The sequence below is a fragment of the Salvelinus fontinalis genome, chromosome 41 (genome assembly GCF_029448725.1).
Source record: "Salvelinus fontinalis isolate EN_2023a chromosome 41, ASM2944872v1, whole genome shotgun sequence".
Lineage (NCBI taxonomy): Eukaryota > Metazoa > Chordata > Actinopteri > Salmoniformes > Salmonidae > Salvelinus > Salvelinus fontinalis.
This window is the reverse complement of record NC_074705.1, coordinates 13042288-13059026: the sequence shown is the minus strand read 5'-3', so window position 1 is coordinate 13059026 and position 16739 is coordinate 13042288. Positions and strand designations below refer to the sequence as shown.

The 16739-nt window shown below is 41.5% G+C and overlaps 1 protein-coding gene across 1 annotated transcript in view; it reads left to right on the top strand.

Annotated features, from left to right (window-relative positions):
- Nucleotides 1-697: 697 nt before the first annotated feature.
- LOC129840722 (inactive dipeptidyl peptidase 10-like) overlaps nucleotides 698-16739 on the top strand; it is a 67202-nt gene continuing 51160 nt past the window's right edge. Inside the window, exon 1 of the mRNA XM_055908838.1 lies at nucleotides 698-965. Coding sequence (XP_055764813.1) covers nucleotides 909-965 — 57 coding nt within the window. The 5' untranslated portion in view covers nucleotides 698-908. The remainder of the gene's footprint in view (nucleotides 966-16739) is intronic.

Below are 16739 nucleotides of genomic sequence, written 5' to 3'. Positions count from 1 at the left end.
AATCGACATTGTTTCCACGTCATTTCAACAATAAACCAAAATTGTGACGACGTTAGAATTCCAACGTGGAAAACTGATTGGATTTGCAAAAAGCCACCAACATCAGGGAATTTCTTACCCAACTCTAACGAAATGTTGAATTCACGTTGAAGTCACATTAGTTGACAACTCAACCAAATGTAAATCAAAACTAGACATTTAACTGATGCCCCTGATGCCCTTTAACTGACAGCTCCCCGTGCACATATTCAGGCACTGTGTAGGCATGCCAGAAATCCTTCAGTCTACATGTTTTACAATCAAGGTCTTATTTTCTCCAATGGGACTTCATCTAAGGGTAGCTCTTCAAGGAATGTGAGTGAAACGTTGTGAGAAATGCATTAGGCTACTGCAATGTTCAGATTGTGGTCCTCGAAGCAGATCAGTGAAGGCAACTGAACAATATTTCAGAGGTGCATAACAGTATTTTAATCTCAACCATGAAATACTTAAAACCAAAACCTTTGATTTCAGTCTTACTTCTGAAATTCAGAGGAACCAAAAACGGCAAACACTTGACGACACAACTGAATAACCTTAATATAAAAAATACAAAATCAGCTGTAGCGCTTTCTTTTTTTACTATCCCTTCTCTACATGAACCAACCCCAGTAAAACCAGTAACATATTCAGAGTCTGCTTTGGAGGAGGTGTGTCAGATATATTTTTCACAGAGGGAGAGAGAGGAGCAGCGACTGAAAAACTCATCACAAGGAGGCAACAAAGATCGAATGCAGTAACGGCAAAGTATTCTAGACACCGAACACATTTGATAGCAACATGCACCCTGAGCTTGGAATACTCTAGACCACATTTTATTTGTCTTTATCAATTTGTCTTTATCTCCGTCAAAGAAAACTGTGTCCAAGATGAATCACACAGCCTGTGTCTCTCATCAAATACCATGCCAGTCATCCAAAGATATGGTAAGAGTGTTTATTTTATAGTGCATGAGGTCCACAACCTACTTATAAATTCAGATATATGTCATATTGTTTCCTATGTCTAAAGTCTACAGTAGCCTAATCCCCACCTGTAGCTTACAATGTTGCCTGTATGACAATGGGATTGTGATCAATGGTTTGAACAGGTGTGTGCAAACAATCGTATTCAGAGCTCCATTTTTCCATCACTGTCAATCACAATGGTGGGTTGCTCAGGCTAAAAGTTGTCTCTTCTAGACTTGAAAGATGAATGAGTATCTGCACAGCTTCTGCCTTTTATAGAAAATAGTTATTCAAACAATCTAAGCACCCAGAACCCAATCTTATGTGTGTAATTTATAAATCTGTCACGAGACACCACGCAAATAATTAAACCCTGTCACATGAAATGATTATAGTGGCTGCATATTAAAGGGATATTATCTTTATCAACATCCGAAATACCAAAAATAAAGTGACCACAACTGGTCTCTTAGCAACAACGGTGATTGCATGGTCTGAAAACATAGACATACAATCCAATGAATTCAGTGGCAGTCGGTGCTGTTTAAGATCAGGGAGGACAATTATTTTTTTGAGCATGGCCTTTTTTCTATTACAGCATATTGGATGACTGTCATTCATACTCCACTCACCCAGCTCAATGTAACATACGTGATAATCCAATTTTCCCTATACCCATCATGAGGTTGCTACAATCTAGCCTGTGAAGGAAAGTTTACAATGTAGGTGCACAGGTCGAGAGAAATTTGCGTAATCAAGATGACAGACATTGACACATTCAATATATCGCCTGCATCTTGCCTGCATCTAGCTGATCTAGGTTGTAATCATAGAGCACCACAGTCATAATACCCATAAAACCTAGTGGTTAAACAGGGAAATGGTTCCAATAATTTTTCCACCATTCATTTATCCCATAGGAGATTTTAGAAACACTTAAAATAAGGGCTGTGTTTTGTGTAGGCTTATCCTGGTGTGATGTTTTGATAACTGTGTAAATCTCACTAGGGCAAGGTGACTTTTATCAATATATTTGCCTGTATTTACCCCCCAAAAATGAAATACTAATTAGCTGCAAATGTGGCGATTATAAAGAACTACAAATCATGATCTAGACAAGACTGACGAATCGAGGTAAAGGTAAGAATGCACTATCAAATGTTAGCTAAATGTAGTAATGAATAAAATGTCAAAATTACTTTAAATAAACAATTCTATGAACTGTCTTGTGCAAGTTTTAAATTGACACAATACCTCTTGGTAAAGATGTCAGCTAGAGATGACGTGCAGGAGCTTGCAGGGATTTGTAGTCTTGCATGATGTCTACAGATGCTAATTAACATTTTCGAATCTGAGATTAAATAGAGGTGAATATATTGATAAAAGTCACCTATTAATCCAACGGTTGCAAAGGAGAATTTCTATTAGACAACTACACGTATGTTTATCCCAGTTTCGTTATGTTTGCTTCCATTTAAGAAATAATCGGCGGAATGAATACACCACTGATCACACGCAAACACAGTTCACTTTCATAGCAGCGACATACAAACAGCATGATACCTTTAATGGTTGCATAATTCCTTCTCGCATCTACGCGCCTTCCTCCTCTCACCTTTTCCCTTCGCTTGTGGACTTCAGTGCACAACACATCAGCTGTCTGTGACCAGGCGAAAAATGTCAAACCTTCATATCTTAACCGCTAACGGCTACACAAAGCCAACATGGTTGTCACCATATTAGCTAACGTCAAGTCAACATAGATACTTGAAATAACACGTTAGTAAACCCACTACAATCATGCAGTACAGTGTACAGGTAGCTAGCAGTTTAGCAGTTACACCGGCGGGCCCCGGTGGCAATACATTTATAAAACCAACAGCTTACCTTGACTTGGAAGAGTTCCAGTGTTGGATAGCCATAGACAGCTAGGTAACTCTCTGTTGGAGCCGGGTGTTTGAGTAAGCTAAACTAGCTGTCTTTATTCACTAGCTAAGTGAAAGTGAAAAAAATACTAAATATAGCTCTCTCTCGATCTTTCTCTCTCTCTCTCTCTTGCTTCTCCTTCATTTTTGAAGAAATGAATCTGTTCAAAACTGTTCAACTATTGTCTTTCTCTCTTTTTGAATCAACTACTCCCCCCAATGTATGCACTGCAGTGCTAGCTAGCTGTAGCTTATGCTTTCAGTACTAGAATAATTATCTGATCCTTTGATTGGGTGGACAATATGTCAGTTCATGCTGCAAGAGCTCTGATAGGTAGGAGGACATCCTCTGGAAGTTGTCATAATTACTGTTTAAGTTTATGGAAGGGGTGAGAATCACGAGCCTCCTAGGTTTTGTACTGAAGTCATTGTACTCAGAGGAGGATGGAAACTAGCTGTCCTCCAGCTATACCATGGTGCTACCTTACAGTGCTGTTGAGGCTAATGTAGACCTCCATTGCAAAACAGTGTGTTTTAGTCAATTATTTGGTGATATGAAAATGTTTAGTATAGTTTTATCTAAAAGGGGTAACTTTTTTAATGTTTCACTATTTATATTTTTATGAAATTTACTGAGGAGGATTCTCCTCCCCTTCCTCTGAGGAGGAGCCTCCAATGCTAGAGACATAGAAGGCTGCATCATCTATTAAAGGCAAGTGTTATGTTTGGGAAAGTAATAACATTTCTTGCCATGAAAATGAAATTCACACATTTCATTGGCTAAACCAAAGATAATATATACAATTGAAGTCGGAAGTTTACATACACTTAGGTTGGAGTCATTAAAACTTGTTTTTCAACCACTCCACAAGTTTCTGGTTAACATACTATAGTTTTGGCAAGTCGGTTAGGACATCTGCTTCGTACATGACACAAGTCATTTTTCCAACAATTGTTTACAGACAGATTATTTCACTTATAATTCACTGTATCACAATTCCAGTGGGTCAGAGGTTTACATACACTAAGTTGACTGTGCCTTTAAACAGCTTGGAAAATTCCAGAAAATGATGTCATGGCGTTAGAAGCTTCTGATAGGCTAATTGACATAATTTGAGTCAATTGGAGGTGTACCTGTGGATGTATTCAAGGCCTACCTTCAAACTCAGTGCCTCTTTGCTTGTGTAACGGTCCTGACCTGTTTTATGTTGTTTTGTATGTGTTTTTGGTCAGGGCGTGTGTTTTGTGTGGGCAGTCTATGTTTTGTATTTCTAGGTTGGTTTTTGTGTTCGGCCTGGTATGATTCTCAATTAGAGACAGGTGTGTATCGTTTGTCTCTAATTGAGAGTCATACTAAGGCAGCCAGGGTTTCACTGGGGTTTTGTGGGTGTTTGTTCCTGTGTCCTCACAGGACGGTTGAAGGTTAGTCACATTTGTTGTTTTGTAGTTTTGTAGTGTCTTGTTTGCTGTTGTCATTAAAAGATGGCTTATTTCCCTCAATCCGCATCTTGGTCCTATCCATGCTCCTCCTCGTCTAAGGGGGAGAACAACATTGACTGCCTTTACAGAAACACCCACCACAACAGGACCAAGCGGATTGAGGAGAGAGAAAAGGAACTAAAGCAATGGAGAGAAGAGGAATGGAGTTGGGAACAAATATTCAACGGAGAAGGACCCTGGGCTAAGGTTGGTGTGAATCGCCGCTCGCGTGAGGAGAAGAAGGCAGCCACAGCCCAGGAGCGGTGGATTGAGGAGGCAGCACGTATGAGAGGCTGGAAGCCCGAGAGGCTCACCCAAAAATGTCTTGGGGGGGGGGGGGCTAAAGGGGAGTGTGGCGAAGCCGGGTTGGATACCTGAGCCAACTCCCCGGGCTTGCCGTGGAGTAAGAGGGCGTCGTACTGGTCAGACACCGTGTTATGCGGTAAAGCGCACGGTGTCCCCAGTACGCGTGCTTAGCCCAGTGCGGGCTATTCCACCTTGCCGCACTGGGAGGGCTAGGTTGGGCATCGGCTAATTGACATAATTTGAGTCAATTGGAGGTGTACCTGTGGATGTATTTCAAGGCATACCTTCAAACTCAGTGCCTCTTTGCTTGACATCATGGGAAAATCCAAATAAATCAGCCAAGACCTCAGAAAAAAATTGTAGACCTCCACAAGTCTGGTTCATCCTAGGGAGCAATTTCCAAACGCCTGAAGGTACCACATTCATCTGTACAAACCATAGTACGCAAGTATAAACACCATGGGACCACGCAGCCGTCATACCGCTCAGGAAGGAGACGCGTTCTGTGTCCTGGAGATGAACGTACTTTGGTGCGAAAAGTGCAAATCAATCCCAGAACAACAGCAAAGAACCTTGTGAAGATGATGGAGGAAACAGGTACAAAAGTATCTATATCCACAGTTAAACGAGTCCTATATCGACATGGTGGCAGGTACCCTAGTGGTTAGAGCGTTTGACTTGTAACCGAAAGGTCATTCTGCCCCTGAACAAGGAAGTTAACCCACTGTTCCTAGGCCATCATTGAAAATAAGAATTTGTACTTAACTGATTTGTCTAGTTAAATAAAGGTAAAATAAATAAAACATAAAAATAAAAAAAATAACCTGAAAGGCTGCTCAGCAAGGAAGAAGCCACTGCTCCAAAACCGCCATAAAAAAAGCCAGACTACGGTTTGCATGGGGACAAGGATCGTACTTTTTGGAGAAATGTCCTCTGGTCTGATGAAACAAAAATAGAACTGTTTGGCCATAATGACCATCGTTATGTTTGGAGGAAAAAGGGGAAGACTTACAAGCCAAAGAACACCATCCCAAACGTGAAGCACAGGGGTGGCAGCATCATGTTGTGGGGGTGCTTTGCTGCAGGAGGGACTGGTGCACTTCACAAAATGAATGACATCATGAGGCAGGAAAATTATGTGGATATATTGAAGCAACATCTCAAGACATCAGTCAGGAAGTTAAAGCTTGGTCGCAAATGGGTCTTCCAGATGTACAGTGACCCCAAGCATACTTCCAAAGGTATGGCAACATGGCTTAAGGACAACAAAATCAAGGTATTGGAGTGACCATCACAAAGCCCTGACCTCAATCCTATAGAAAATGTGTTTGCAGAACTGAAAAAGCGTGTGCGAGCAAGGAGGCCTACGTACCTGACTCAGTTACACCAGCTCTGTCAGGAGGAATGGGCCAAAATTCACCCAACTTATGGTGGGAAGCTGTGGAAGGCTACCCGAAACATTTGACCCAAGTTAAACAATTTGAAGGCAATGCTACCAAATACTAATTGAGTGTATGTAAACTTCTGACCCGCTGGGAATGTGATGAAATAAATAAAAGCTGAAATAAATCATTCTCTCTACTATTATTCTGACATTTCACATTCTTAAAATAAAGTGGTGATCCTCACTGACCTAAGACAGGGAATTTTTACAAAGATTAAATGTTAGGAATTGTGAAAAATGTTGTTTAAATGTATTTGGCTAAAGTGAATGTAAACTTCCGACTTCAACTGTATATATATATATATATATTTATTTTTTGCTTTGGTTTATCTTCACCTCTGAATTATATAGAACATATTTGGCACAGATATACTGTACATTTACATCTGTGATATTGGAAGGGGTATGGGGACATAAGAGCTTTCTCTCTGAGGGTGACATTTGTCAGGTTTTTAAACAGATCAATACTCGTAAGGTCGCAGGGCCAGACGACATTCCAGGGCATGTCCTCAGGGCATGTGCAGACCAGCTGGCAGGCATCTTCACTGACAATTCCAAACTCTCCTTGTCCAAGTCTGTAATCACCACGTTTCAAGCTGACTACCATCATTCCTGTTCCCCAAAACGTTAAGGCATCCTGCCACAATGACCCTGTAGCACTCACATCTGTAAGTGCTTTGAAAGGCTGATCATTACACATCAACTCTATCATCCCAGACATCCTGGACCCACTCCAATTTGCATACCGCCAGAATTTGCACTCCACTCTGCCCTCTCCCACCTGGAAAAGAGCGATACCCATGTGAAAATTCTGTTCATCGACTACACCATAGTGCCCTTCAAACAACAAATTTAAGAACATTTTGAAGATTGTTCCACAAATAATACATATTTACCTCAATACTCCAGTATCTCTGCACATTGTAAATGGCACTGACCCCACATATAGCTTCCGCTCTTATTTCTTATTTCTTGTGTGTTTTCTGTATATATACACATATACACTACCATTCAAAAGTTTGGGGTCACTTAGAAATGTCCTTGTTTTTTAAAGAAAAGCTACTTTTTCGTCTAGCATCCCGGAGTCTCCTCTTCACTGTTGATGTTGAGACTGTTGTTTTGCGGGTACTATTAAATGAAGCTGCCAGTTGAGGACTTGTGAGGCGTCTGTTTCTCAAACTAGACACTCTAATGTACTTGTCCTCTTGCTCACTTGTGCACCGGGGTCTCCCACTCCCCTTTCTATTCTGGTTAGAGACAGTTTGCGCTGTTCTTTGAAGGGAGTAGTTAACAGCATTGTACGAGATCTTCCGTTTCATGGCAATTTCTCTCATGGAATAGCCTTAATTTCTCAGAACAAGAATAGACTGATGAGTTTCAGAAGAAAGTTCTTTGTTTCTGGCCATTTTGAGCCTGTAATCGAACCCACAAATACTGATGCTCCAAATACTCAAATAGCCTACAGGACAGTTTTATTGCTTCTTTAAATCAGCACAACAGTTTTCAGCTGTGCAAACATAATTGCAAAAGGGTTTTCTGATGATCAATTAGCCTTTTAAAATTGTCACGATCGTCAATGTGGAAGAGAGGAGGACCAAGGCGCAGCGTGAAGTGAATACATTCTTCTATTTATTAAAGAAGAAACGAAGAACACTTGACAAACTTACAAAACAACAAACGAACGTGACGCTATATATAAACAGTGCAAGCAACTAACATATAGACAATAACCCACAACCCACAATACAAAACAGGCTACTTAAATACGGTTCCCAATCAGAGACAACGCAAAACACCTGTCTCTGATTGAGAACCATATCAGGCCAAACACATAGAAATAGACAAACCAGACATACAACATAGAAGGCCCACTCAGATCACACCCTGACAAAAACAAAACATACAAAGCAAACTATGGTCAGGGCGTGACAATAATGATAAACTTGGATTAGCTAACACAACGTGCCATTGGAACACAGGAGTGATGGTTGCTGATAATGGGCCTCTGTACGTCAGCCGTTTCCAGCTACAAAATTAATTTACAACATTAACAATGTCTACACTGTATTTCTGATCAATTTGATGTTATTTTAATGGACCAAAAAATAGAAATTTCTAAGTGACCACAAACTTTTGAACGGTGGTTTGTGTGTGTGTGTGTGTGTGTGTGTGTGTGTGTGTGTGTGTGTGTGTGTGTGTGTGTGTGTGTGTGTGTGTGTGTGTGTGTGTGTATATGTATATATATTTGTTATAATGAATACTGTACTGTGTGGTAGAGCTTACAAGTTAAGCATTTCACTGTGCTTGTGCATGTGACAAATAAAACTAGAAGGAAAACTATGATCTGTGGAGCTGTGGTATTAGCATTTTCCCAAGGAAGTGTTTAACTCTATGCAGTGAAGCTGTCTCTGAGGGTGACAGGCATGTTTTAATCCCCTCATTTAAATGCATGATTTATGGTGTGAATTCTTGTTAACAATTCTGCTCTAGAAATGCTAATGTGGACTACAGCAGGTTTTGGAGGGTAAGATGTGACCAAATAATTGTATTATTTGGTCTTGATTTACTGCAAGATTGGCAGCAACTAATTTGTGTTTGTTTGAGTGTTGATACTTCGCTAACAAAGACATTTCTCAAAATGAGAAATTATGTCATTCAGATATTACTTGTAACGTGATTTCAAGTTCACAGATTAACACCCTGCTCACAAGTTTGTTCATCTACTCAGCATGTACACTGAGTGTACAAAACATTACGGACATTGAGATTCACCCCCTTTAGCCCTCAGAACAGCCTAAATTCATCGGGCATGGACTCTACATGGTGTCGAAGGTGTTCCACAGGGATGCTGGCCCGTGTTGACTCCAATACTTCTCACAGTTGTGTCAAGTTGACTGGATGTCCTTTGGGTGGTGGCCCATTCTTGATACACACAGGAAACTGTTGAGAGTGAAAAACACAGCAGCGTTGCAGTTCTTGACACACTCAAACCAGTGCGTGCGCCTGACAGCTACCACAATACCCCGTTCCAAGGCACTTAAGTCTTTTGTCTTGCCCAGTCACCCTCTGAATGGCACACATACACAATCCATGTCTCAATTACCTCCAGGTTTAAAAAACATTCTTTAACCTGTCTCCTCCCCTTCGCTACACTGACTGAAGTGGAATTAACAGGTGACATCAATATATATCTTTTAAAACTCTGCAAGTTAGTTAAGATCAAATCCTTATTTTTATTTACAATGACAGCCTACCCCAGTGACACTGGGCTAATTACACACCATGGGACTCCCAAGCACAGCCAGATGTGATACTGCCTGTAATTGAACCAGAGATTGTAGTGACACCTTTTACACTGAGATGCAGTGCCTTAGACCGCTGCGCCACTCAGGAGCCCATTAAAAAGGTGTGTATCATAGTGTGCTTCACACCTCAACAGTTGACACACTGTACAGAACCACAGACCATGTCGCTTCGATCAGATAGAGTGAAAACGTCGAGAGAAAGAGAACTAAGGTAGATAATACTGTCGCTTAGTGGTAATGCATTATATTGAAGTCATCCTTGCTGTATGAATGTCGTACATATGCACATCTCATGCTTGACCACTAGGGGGTAATGCTATCTTATTTATACTGCCATCAAAGTGAACTTCATCTTTATGGCTGAAGTAAATTAATCTAAACCAACATTGAGGAGGATAATTATGTAATTTCACAGTGTACAGGCCAGGGACAGGGGACTGATGGGATACAAGGTTAAAAGTACCCTTTAGGGGAAACAAAAATATGAAATGTCCTGTGGCTACCCAACATCCCTGCTCATGAAATCATTGTGGAGAACATCAAAGGCTGAAGTAACCCAAGTTCTCTTTCTAGACAGTCCAACAAGACGTGGACAATTTCACAGCAATCTGTGAGAAAAAATAAAGCTCTCAGCTAGGTGCTCTTGTTGAATTAATGGACATCTTTGTGAGTTGTTATGCAGTTATTCCACTGAGTTATGACAGGAGGCTGTATCCATCAGTTCTTAAAGATGTTCTGGAACAGGATGGAATGCTCTGTGGTTAGTGTGCGGATAGACTGGAGTACCAGACTGTTATATCAACAGTAAACTTCATTAACAGTACCAGTTTTCTGTCTGCAATACACTTAGAACTCTGTGTAAACATTGGCTGTAATAGACTATATGAAGGAATATGTAAATGTTCACCTTAGATTGACCTGTACTTCCTGTTTGTTTGTGTTATTGTCATTGTCCGTAGATTTGGGCTGACTCAGAATGTGCCTCATAACATCTATTAAAATCCAACTGGATTTAATTCATGTACAAGGTTACCTACTGTAAGTTTCACAAAGGTTTTGGGTGTTCAGGATGTCTCTGTTCCAAGAGAGAAATTCAAGGGAGTTGAGAAACTGTGGGCAAACAGAAGATGACTCCTTGAATTGTAAACCGAGTAAATCTTGAAATCGATTGGTTGGTGTTTGTTGGTGTTATGTCAATTAATCAATAATCCGTAATTTGTTCCATCCATAACATTGTAGTTTACATTATAGGAATAAGTGTTATGTGAATATTGGGGACATATATGTTTAGGAGTTGCCCATAGCTTCCCCACTCGGTTCCCCCATTCTGTCAGGTCAATATAAACAGGGCCAGGTGTAAACCCAACTGGTGCAACCAGCCCCAGAGCATCACTACAGGACATACAATGTTGCCTGGCAGCCTTTGCTGTGTATTCCTCATTAGTAAAGCTTTGCCCAAACAAGTAGAGCCTTCCATGATCTGTGATGTCACTCCAGACAGAGAAGGGGGGCTATTTTTGCAGCTTGAACAAGGGAGGGGTCAGTGGGGGCAAAGACCTTCCCCATCAGCCTCATCTTTTGAGATGCCGCTATTAGCCATTCTGGTTCCTGTTCGTTTCACTGTGAAAGGGAAGTTAGGGCTGGAGAGGAGGATCAGTGTCCAGACCAGGACATTCTGATATGGACAATTTCAATAATTTGATGTGGAAGAACACAATGGAATTATAATCAATCTTACTTGTACTGTATGTCTGGAAACAGAATAGAAGGGAGATTTGATGGTTGGTTGTCTTGTCATAATGTATATTGAGGTACTGGATTCTTTCTGTGTATGTAAATAAAAATCAAGAGGCCAAGCCAGGGCTCCTCCCTGTGACACGTGCAGGCTAGATTAGTGGCGCTGATGCAATGTTTGGAATCGCACTGAAACAAATTGCAGTGCATTACTGGCTGTGTTATCCTCTGGACAAATGACTCAACCGTGAAGGCGAAACAGCTCAGTGCTAGAAGTAAATCCACACCGGACAGGGGAGAGGAAATCAGTATATATCCTGTCCTGTCCTGAGTCACGGCACCTAAGAAAAAAAACGCCCTGATAGGATGATTTGAATGGGGGAAATATTTTGACAACGCGTCCAAAGATGACTGAGGACGACATTACAGAGGTGAAGTGTGTATGATGGATCTCAACACCCCACCACTCCCTCTCCCATCCCCGCTTCCCCCGTATGTCAGAAGGGGTTTAGAGAATGGTTGCTTGGGAGAAAACTGTCTTTCTACCATACAGGCTGAAGTCCCTGGAGGGGTGCTGAATTAAGAGCAGGACAGAGGAGGACAGGGGGAGGGGATGTGAAGAGTAAGACTCCAGTGCCTGGCTGGTATGGATCCCTGGAAGAGAGAGGGCCATGAGGAACATAGACACAGGCCCTGTGGCTGGCATGGATCCCTGTGTGAGAGAGGGCCATAATAAATATAGACAGACCCTGTGGCTGGGATGGATCCCTAGGAGAGAGAGGGCCATGAAAAATATAGACACAGACCCTGTGGCTGTAATGGATCCCCAGGAGAAAGAGAGGTCCATGAGAAATATAGATACAGACCCTGTGGCTGTTATGGATTCCTGGAAGAGAGAGAGGGCCATGAGAAATATAGACACAGACCCTGTGGCTGTTATGTATCCCTGGGAGAGACAGGCCATATGAAATATAGAGACAGACGTGGCTGTTATGTATCCCTGGGAGAGACAGGCCATATGAAATATAGACACAGACCCTGAGGGATCTGAAGTATGTCAGTGGTGTACTTGTTCTATCCCAGAGATAATTGTCTCCCTGCACTGACATACATAGACAGCTGTTGAACACCAATATGCCTTTATATTCTATGTAGACGTCAATGTCCAATGGGGGACCAGTATGGGAAAAAAAAGATGAAAATGTATGCACTCACTGGAGAAGAGCATCTGCTAAATGACTGCAATGTAAATGAAGGAATTTGAAGGAATTATCACTATGCTGTTGATGCACCTTTGCTAGTTGTGTACTCCAGCTACTTTGGCCATTAAGTTTGATGTTGGTTAGACTTAATTCAGTTTCCTGTTATAATGCATCATTATGTCAACTGGCTCTGGGCGTAGATTAATCATAGTGGCATGTTTATCTTCTTCCATTTTTCTCATTTGTTTCATTAGATTTCTTTAATCACCGCAGATCATCACCACATAATAGTTAACCTTTGAAATGGTCTGTATATTAATTCAAATGTTCGCTGTGCTTCAGTCGTGTTTGGTGGAGGTGGGCTATTTGTTCAAATGGTCAGGGCAACCTGGGTCAAAAAACAATTGACCTGTGCATTTATTAGTGCCAGCAAGAGTGGCTAGAGAATAGTTGAAACTTCCTTATATTTCTATCTGTCCGTCTATGATTTTGAGTGTAATTATCTGTATACCACTACACCTTATCTGAGTTGGTTCACTGACTATAGTGCTTATGTGAGGAAATGGGGCTATGTCCCAATTATCTCTCCTCCCTCCCGAAGTGTGCACTTCACTTCCCTTCACTGATTTGAAAGGGAAATGGCCGATACAAGAAATATGGTGGAAGCTCCCACTATCCCGTGCCTCCACCTCATACAAGGGTTTTCGGTTTTTGGAAAGTAGTGAATGAGTGCACATTTTCTTCAGGAGAAAGGAGATATTATTGGGACGCACCCAGGGTAACTGTAGCACTGTGTGTTCAGTTTGTTGTCGAGCGCCGACTCTCTACACTGGTGTATTTGGGGTTGGTTTTCAAAGGCCTAGGCTAGCCCGTGGGCAGCACATCCCGACTCAGCCATGCTCATTGTCTTCCAGTACATGTCCACTGCCTGTTTAAGTATTCAGAGGAAATGCTCGTTGGCTAGGTCAGTCTATTGCTATAATAACAGACGACTTGACGAGGACTCTTGCCTTGTTCCTCCTCTCTAGTGTCTACCTCTGGATAGGAGGCAACGTAACCTGTTTCAGAGGTCATGTTGCTCTGCAGTCCAGGTGTCTGCGTGCGTTGCTGTTTCCATCCCTACTGTAGGCGTCTGTTTAATAAGTAAATGTAGTTGATGCACTCTGACACCGTGCCTCAGAGTGGAGAAGTGGCCCAGGTGTAGGGCCTAGTCTGGTTAATGCAGGATTGAGTTATGAGACGATAATCTGTAGCCGTAATTGAGATTGAGAGATCGACAGCCTCCGGCGAGATAATATTGTCTGTGCATTGTCTTCCAGAACACAGTCTTACAGGCTCTCATTTGGGACCTGGCGGTTAGGAACTTCTGGACTGCTTCCCAAATGGCATTCCTTATATAGTGCACTACTTTTGACCAGAACCCTATGCAGCCCGAGTCAAAAGTAGCACACTAAATAGGGAATAGGGTGTTATTTGGAACACGTTCCTGGAGGTCGGCCAGTTGAGAGTATTTCAGATGAGAATATTTGATTACTGACATCAGCGGAGCTCTGGGCCGTGAGTAGCACATTGAGCATGTGTCTTCTCCTTCTACAAGAGAGGAAGGAAAATGAAGATTATAGGGTGTTTGTCTCTCCGCAATGATAATATGCCTTTGAAATTGCCCAACCAAAGATCAGTGTTAAGATTCTTGGCCCAAAAGAATAAGTAGAGACTAAGTGACGACAGCCCTTAGGAAATAGAGTTGGATCTTGCAAGCTCTCGTTTGAGTCGTTTCCAATGACCTACAATCCTAATAGACAGAGGAGACTCCTGCCCTACCCCAGCCTCTCCCCCCACTTGGAGAGCACACCAGGCTAAAAATACCAGGATATCACACTTAGAAAACCACCTGGAGCTATAGACGAACCCTACTCATCAGCTATCTATAAATGGTGTAGCCTACACATCAAGATCAATTCAAATTGAGCTACCATGATTACGGTGTTTCAAATTGCCGCAGCAAGATATTCATACGTGATTGTTTTGCGTTGTATTCTTCGGACGTTCGCCATGTAAATTGACTCAATTAGTCAGGGCATGAGTAAGAAGAGAAGGGAGGAAGGCTCCCTATACATGTTCATTTGGAATAGAACGACACAACGTGGACTCTGTCCAGTCTAGAGGATATGACTGAACTTCAACACTCTAGGGGGGGGTAACAACTATCCTTGAGTCAGAGCGAAGACCATATAAACACACACGAATGCACACACGCACACTCTCACACACACACTCTCACACACACTCTCTGATTTCTCTGTTTAAATATTTAATGGGAGAGTGGTTTTGATTTCTCTCTCTCTTCTCCTGCTCATTCCAAATGATGTGCTTAATGTGCACCAGTCTGGTTATAGTTAACTTGCCATATTTATAGACCTATCCAAGGCCTTTGATAGTGTCGACCATCCCCTACTCATTCGGAGGTTGTCTGAAATGGGCCTCGACCAGGGAGCTATAAGTCAAGTTACCTCCATATTACTAAAGGTAATATGGGGTCGATATTGGGGCATGTCCTCTTTAGTATTTATTTAGATAATATTGGTCTATCTGTAAAAATCTGTAACATTCATCTGTATGCAGATGAAACTGTTATGTACACGATTGCCCCTACTGCTGACAAGGCTATGTTAGAGCTGCAATCGGATTTTGTTGCCTTGCAGAAAGATCTTGTTGACTTGAAATGTATACTTAATGCAGGGCAAAACTAAACTTACGTTGTTTTCTAATTCTCATAGAAGTATTTCAGATCATTTACACGTTCATGCATTGGATGGTTCTCTCATTCCCGCCTATAAATACCTGGGCTTTTAGATTGACCAAAAAATTGGACATTTCAAAAACACACAGATGAACTAATTAGGAAGCTGAAGCTAAAGTAGGATTCTTTTATAGAAATAGATCATGCCTCTCCCTAAACAGCAGGAAGCAGATTATACAGGAAACCTTCCTGCCAGCTCTTGATTATGGTGACACCATTTATCAGAATGCAGCAGCCACTACTCTAAAACCCTTGGATACTGTGTACCACAGCGTGCTTCGCTTTATCACAGGCGACAGGTTTAATACTCATCACTGCATCCTTTATCAAGAAAGTCGCCTGGACCTCTATAAATTCCCGTAGATCATTTTATTTCCCCCTTTTTGTTTACAAAGCTCTGCTGCACAAGCGTCCAACATATCTCACTACTCTGTTAAAGTATACAAATAGAAGGCACCAAATCCACTCACAGGGTTGGTTAACTCTTGAGGTCCCTGGTGTCTCTACCAACCTAGGAAAATTAGCCTTTAGCTTTAATGCATCCCTTGTTTGGAAGAATTCGATACATACCTCGTTACATCTTGAATCCCTGGTGCCAACAGGGCAGTTTAGAATGCTGAATGCTGTAGAGGAATGGATTCACTGAGGTCTTCGAGTGTTTTGGTTGATTGTAATAATGTATTTGTGTTGCTGGAACGTAGTGTATCTGTCACTGCTGTATGTTGTAGTTTCTTTGTTGATGTTTTATTGAATTATCATGTTGATTTGGGAATAAATAAAAGTTAAATAATTAAACAAAAATGTCACATACAGTATCTCCCAACTCCAAAAAAGCCATTTAAAGAAAAATATCCCCGGGCTGTTGATTACATTTCCTCTCTCCTTTTATTTTTTTACAGAGGAGCTCAAATCTAAAGGTCAATCTCAGTCACACCCATCGGCTGCTGTTCTATCACTGATGTAACATGGCTGTTATTATTATATTTTGATTGGTTGTATTTGTAAGTTAGAGGACTTTAACGCGGATTTGGTGGGTTATATCACTTTCCTTATAGTGGGGTCTTGAGATGTCTTCACATAGTAGTAGTACTGTCTGTCTGTCTGTCTGTCTGTCTGTCTGTCTGTCTGTCTGTCTGTCTGTCTGTCTGTCTGTCTGTCTGTCTGTCCGTCCGTCCGCCTGTCCGTCCGTCTCTCTCTCTCTCTCAATATTTTGTCTGACTGTCTGTCTGTCTGTCTGTCTGTCTGTCTGTCTGTCTGTCTGTCTGTCTGTTCGTCCGCCCGTCCGTCCGTCTCTCTCTCTCTCTCTCTCTCTCAATATTTTCTATTTCTCTCTATTTCTCTCTCAATCTCTTCTACAGTGCCTTCGAGAAGTATTCAGTCCCCTTTACTTTTTCCACATTTTGTTATGCTACAGCCCTATTCTAAAATTGATTAAAACGTTTTTTTCCCCCCTCATCATTCTACACACAATACCCCATAATGACAAAGCAAAAACTGGTTTTTAGAATGATTTGCTAAATATCAAATTTTCATAAGTATTCAGACCCTTTACTCAGTA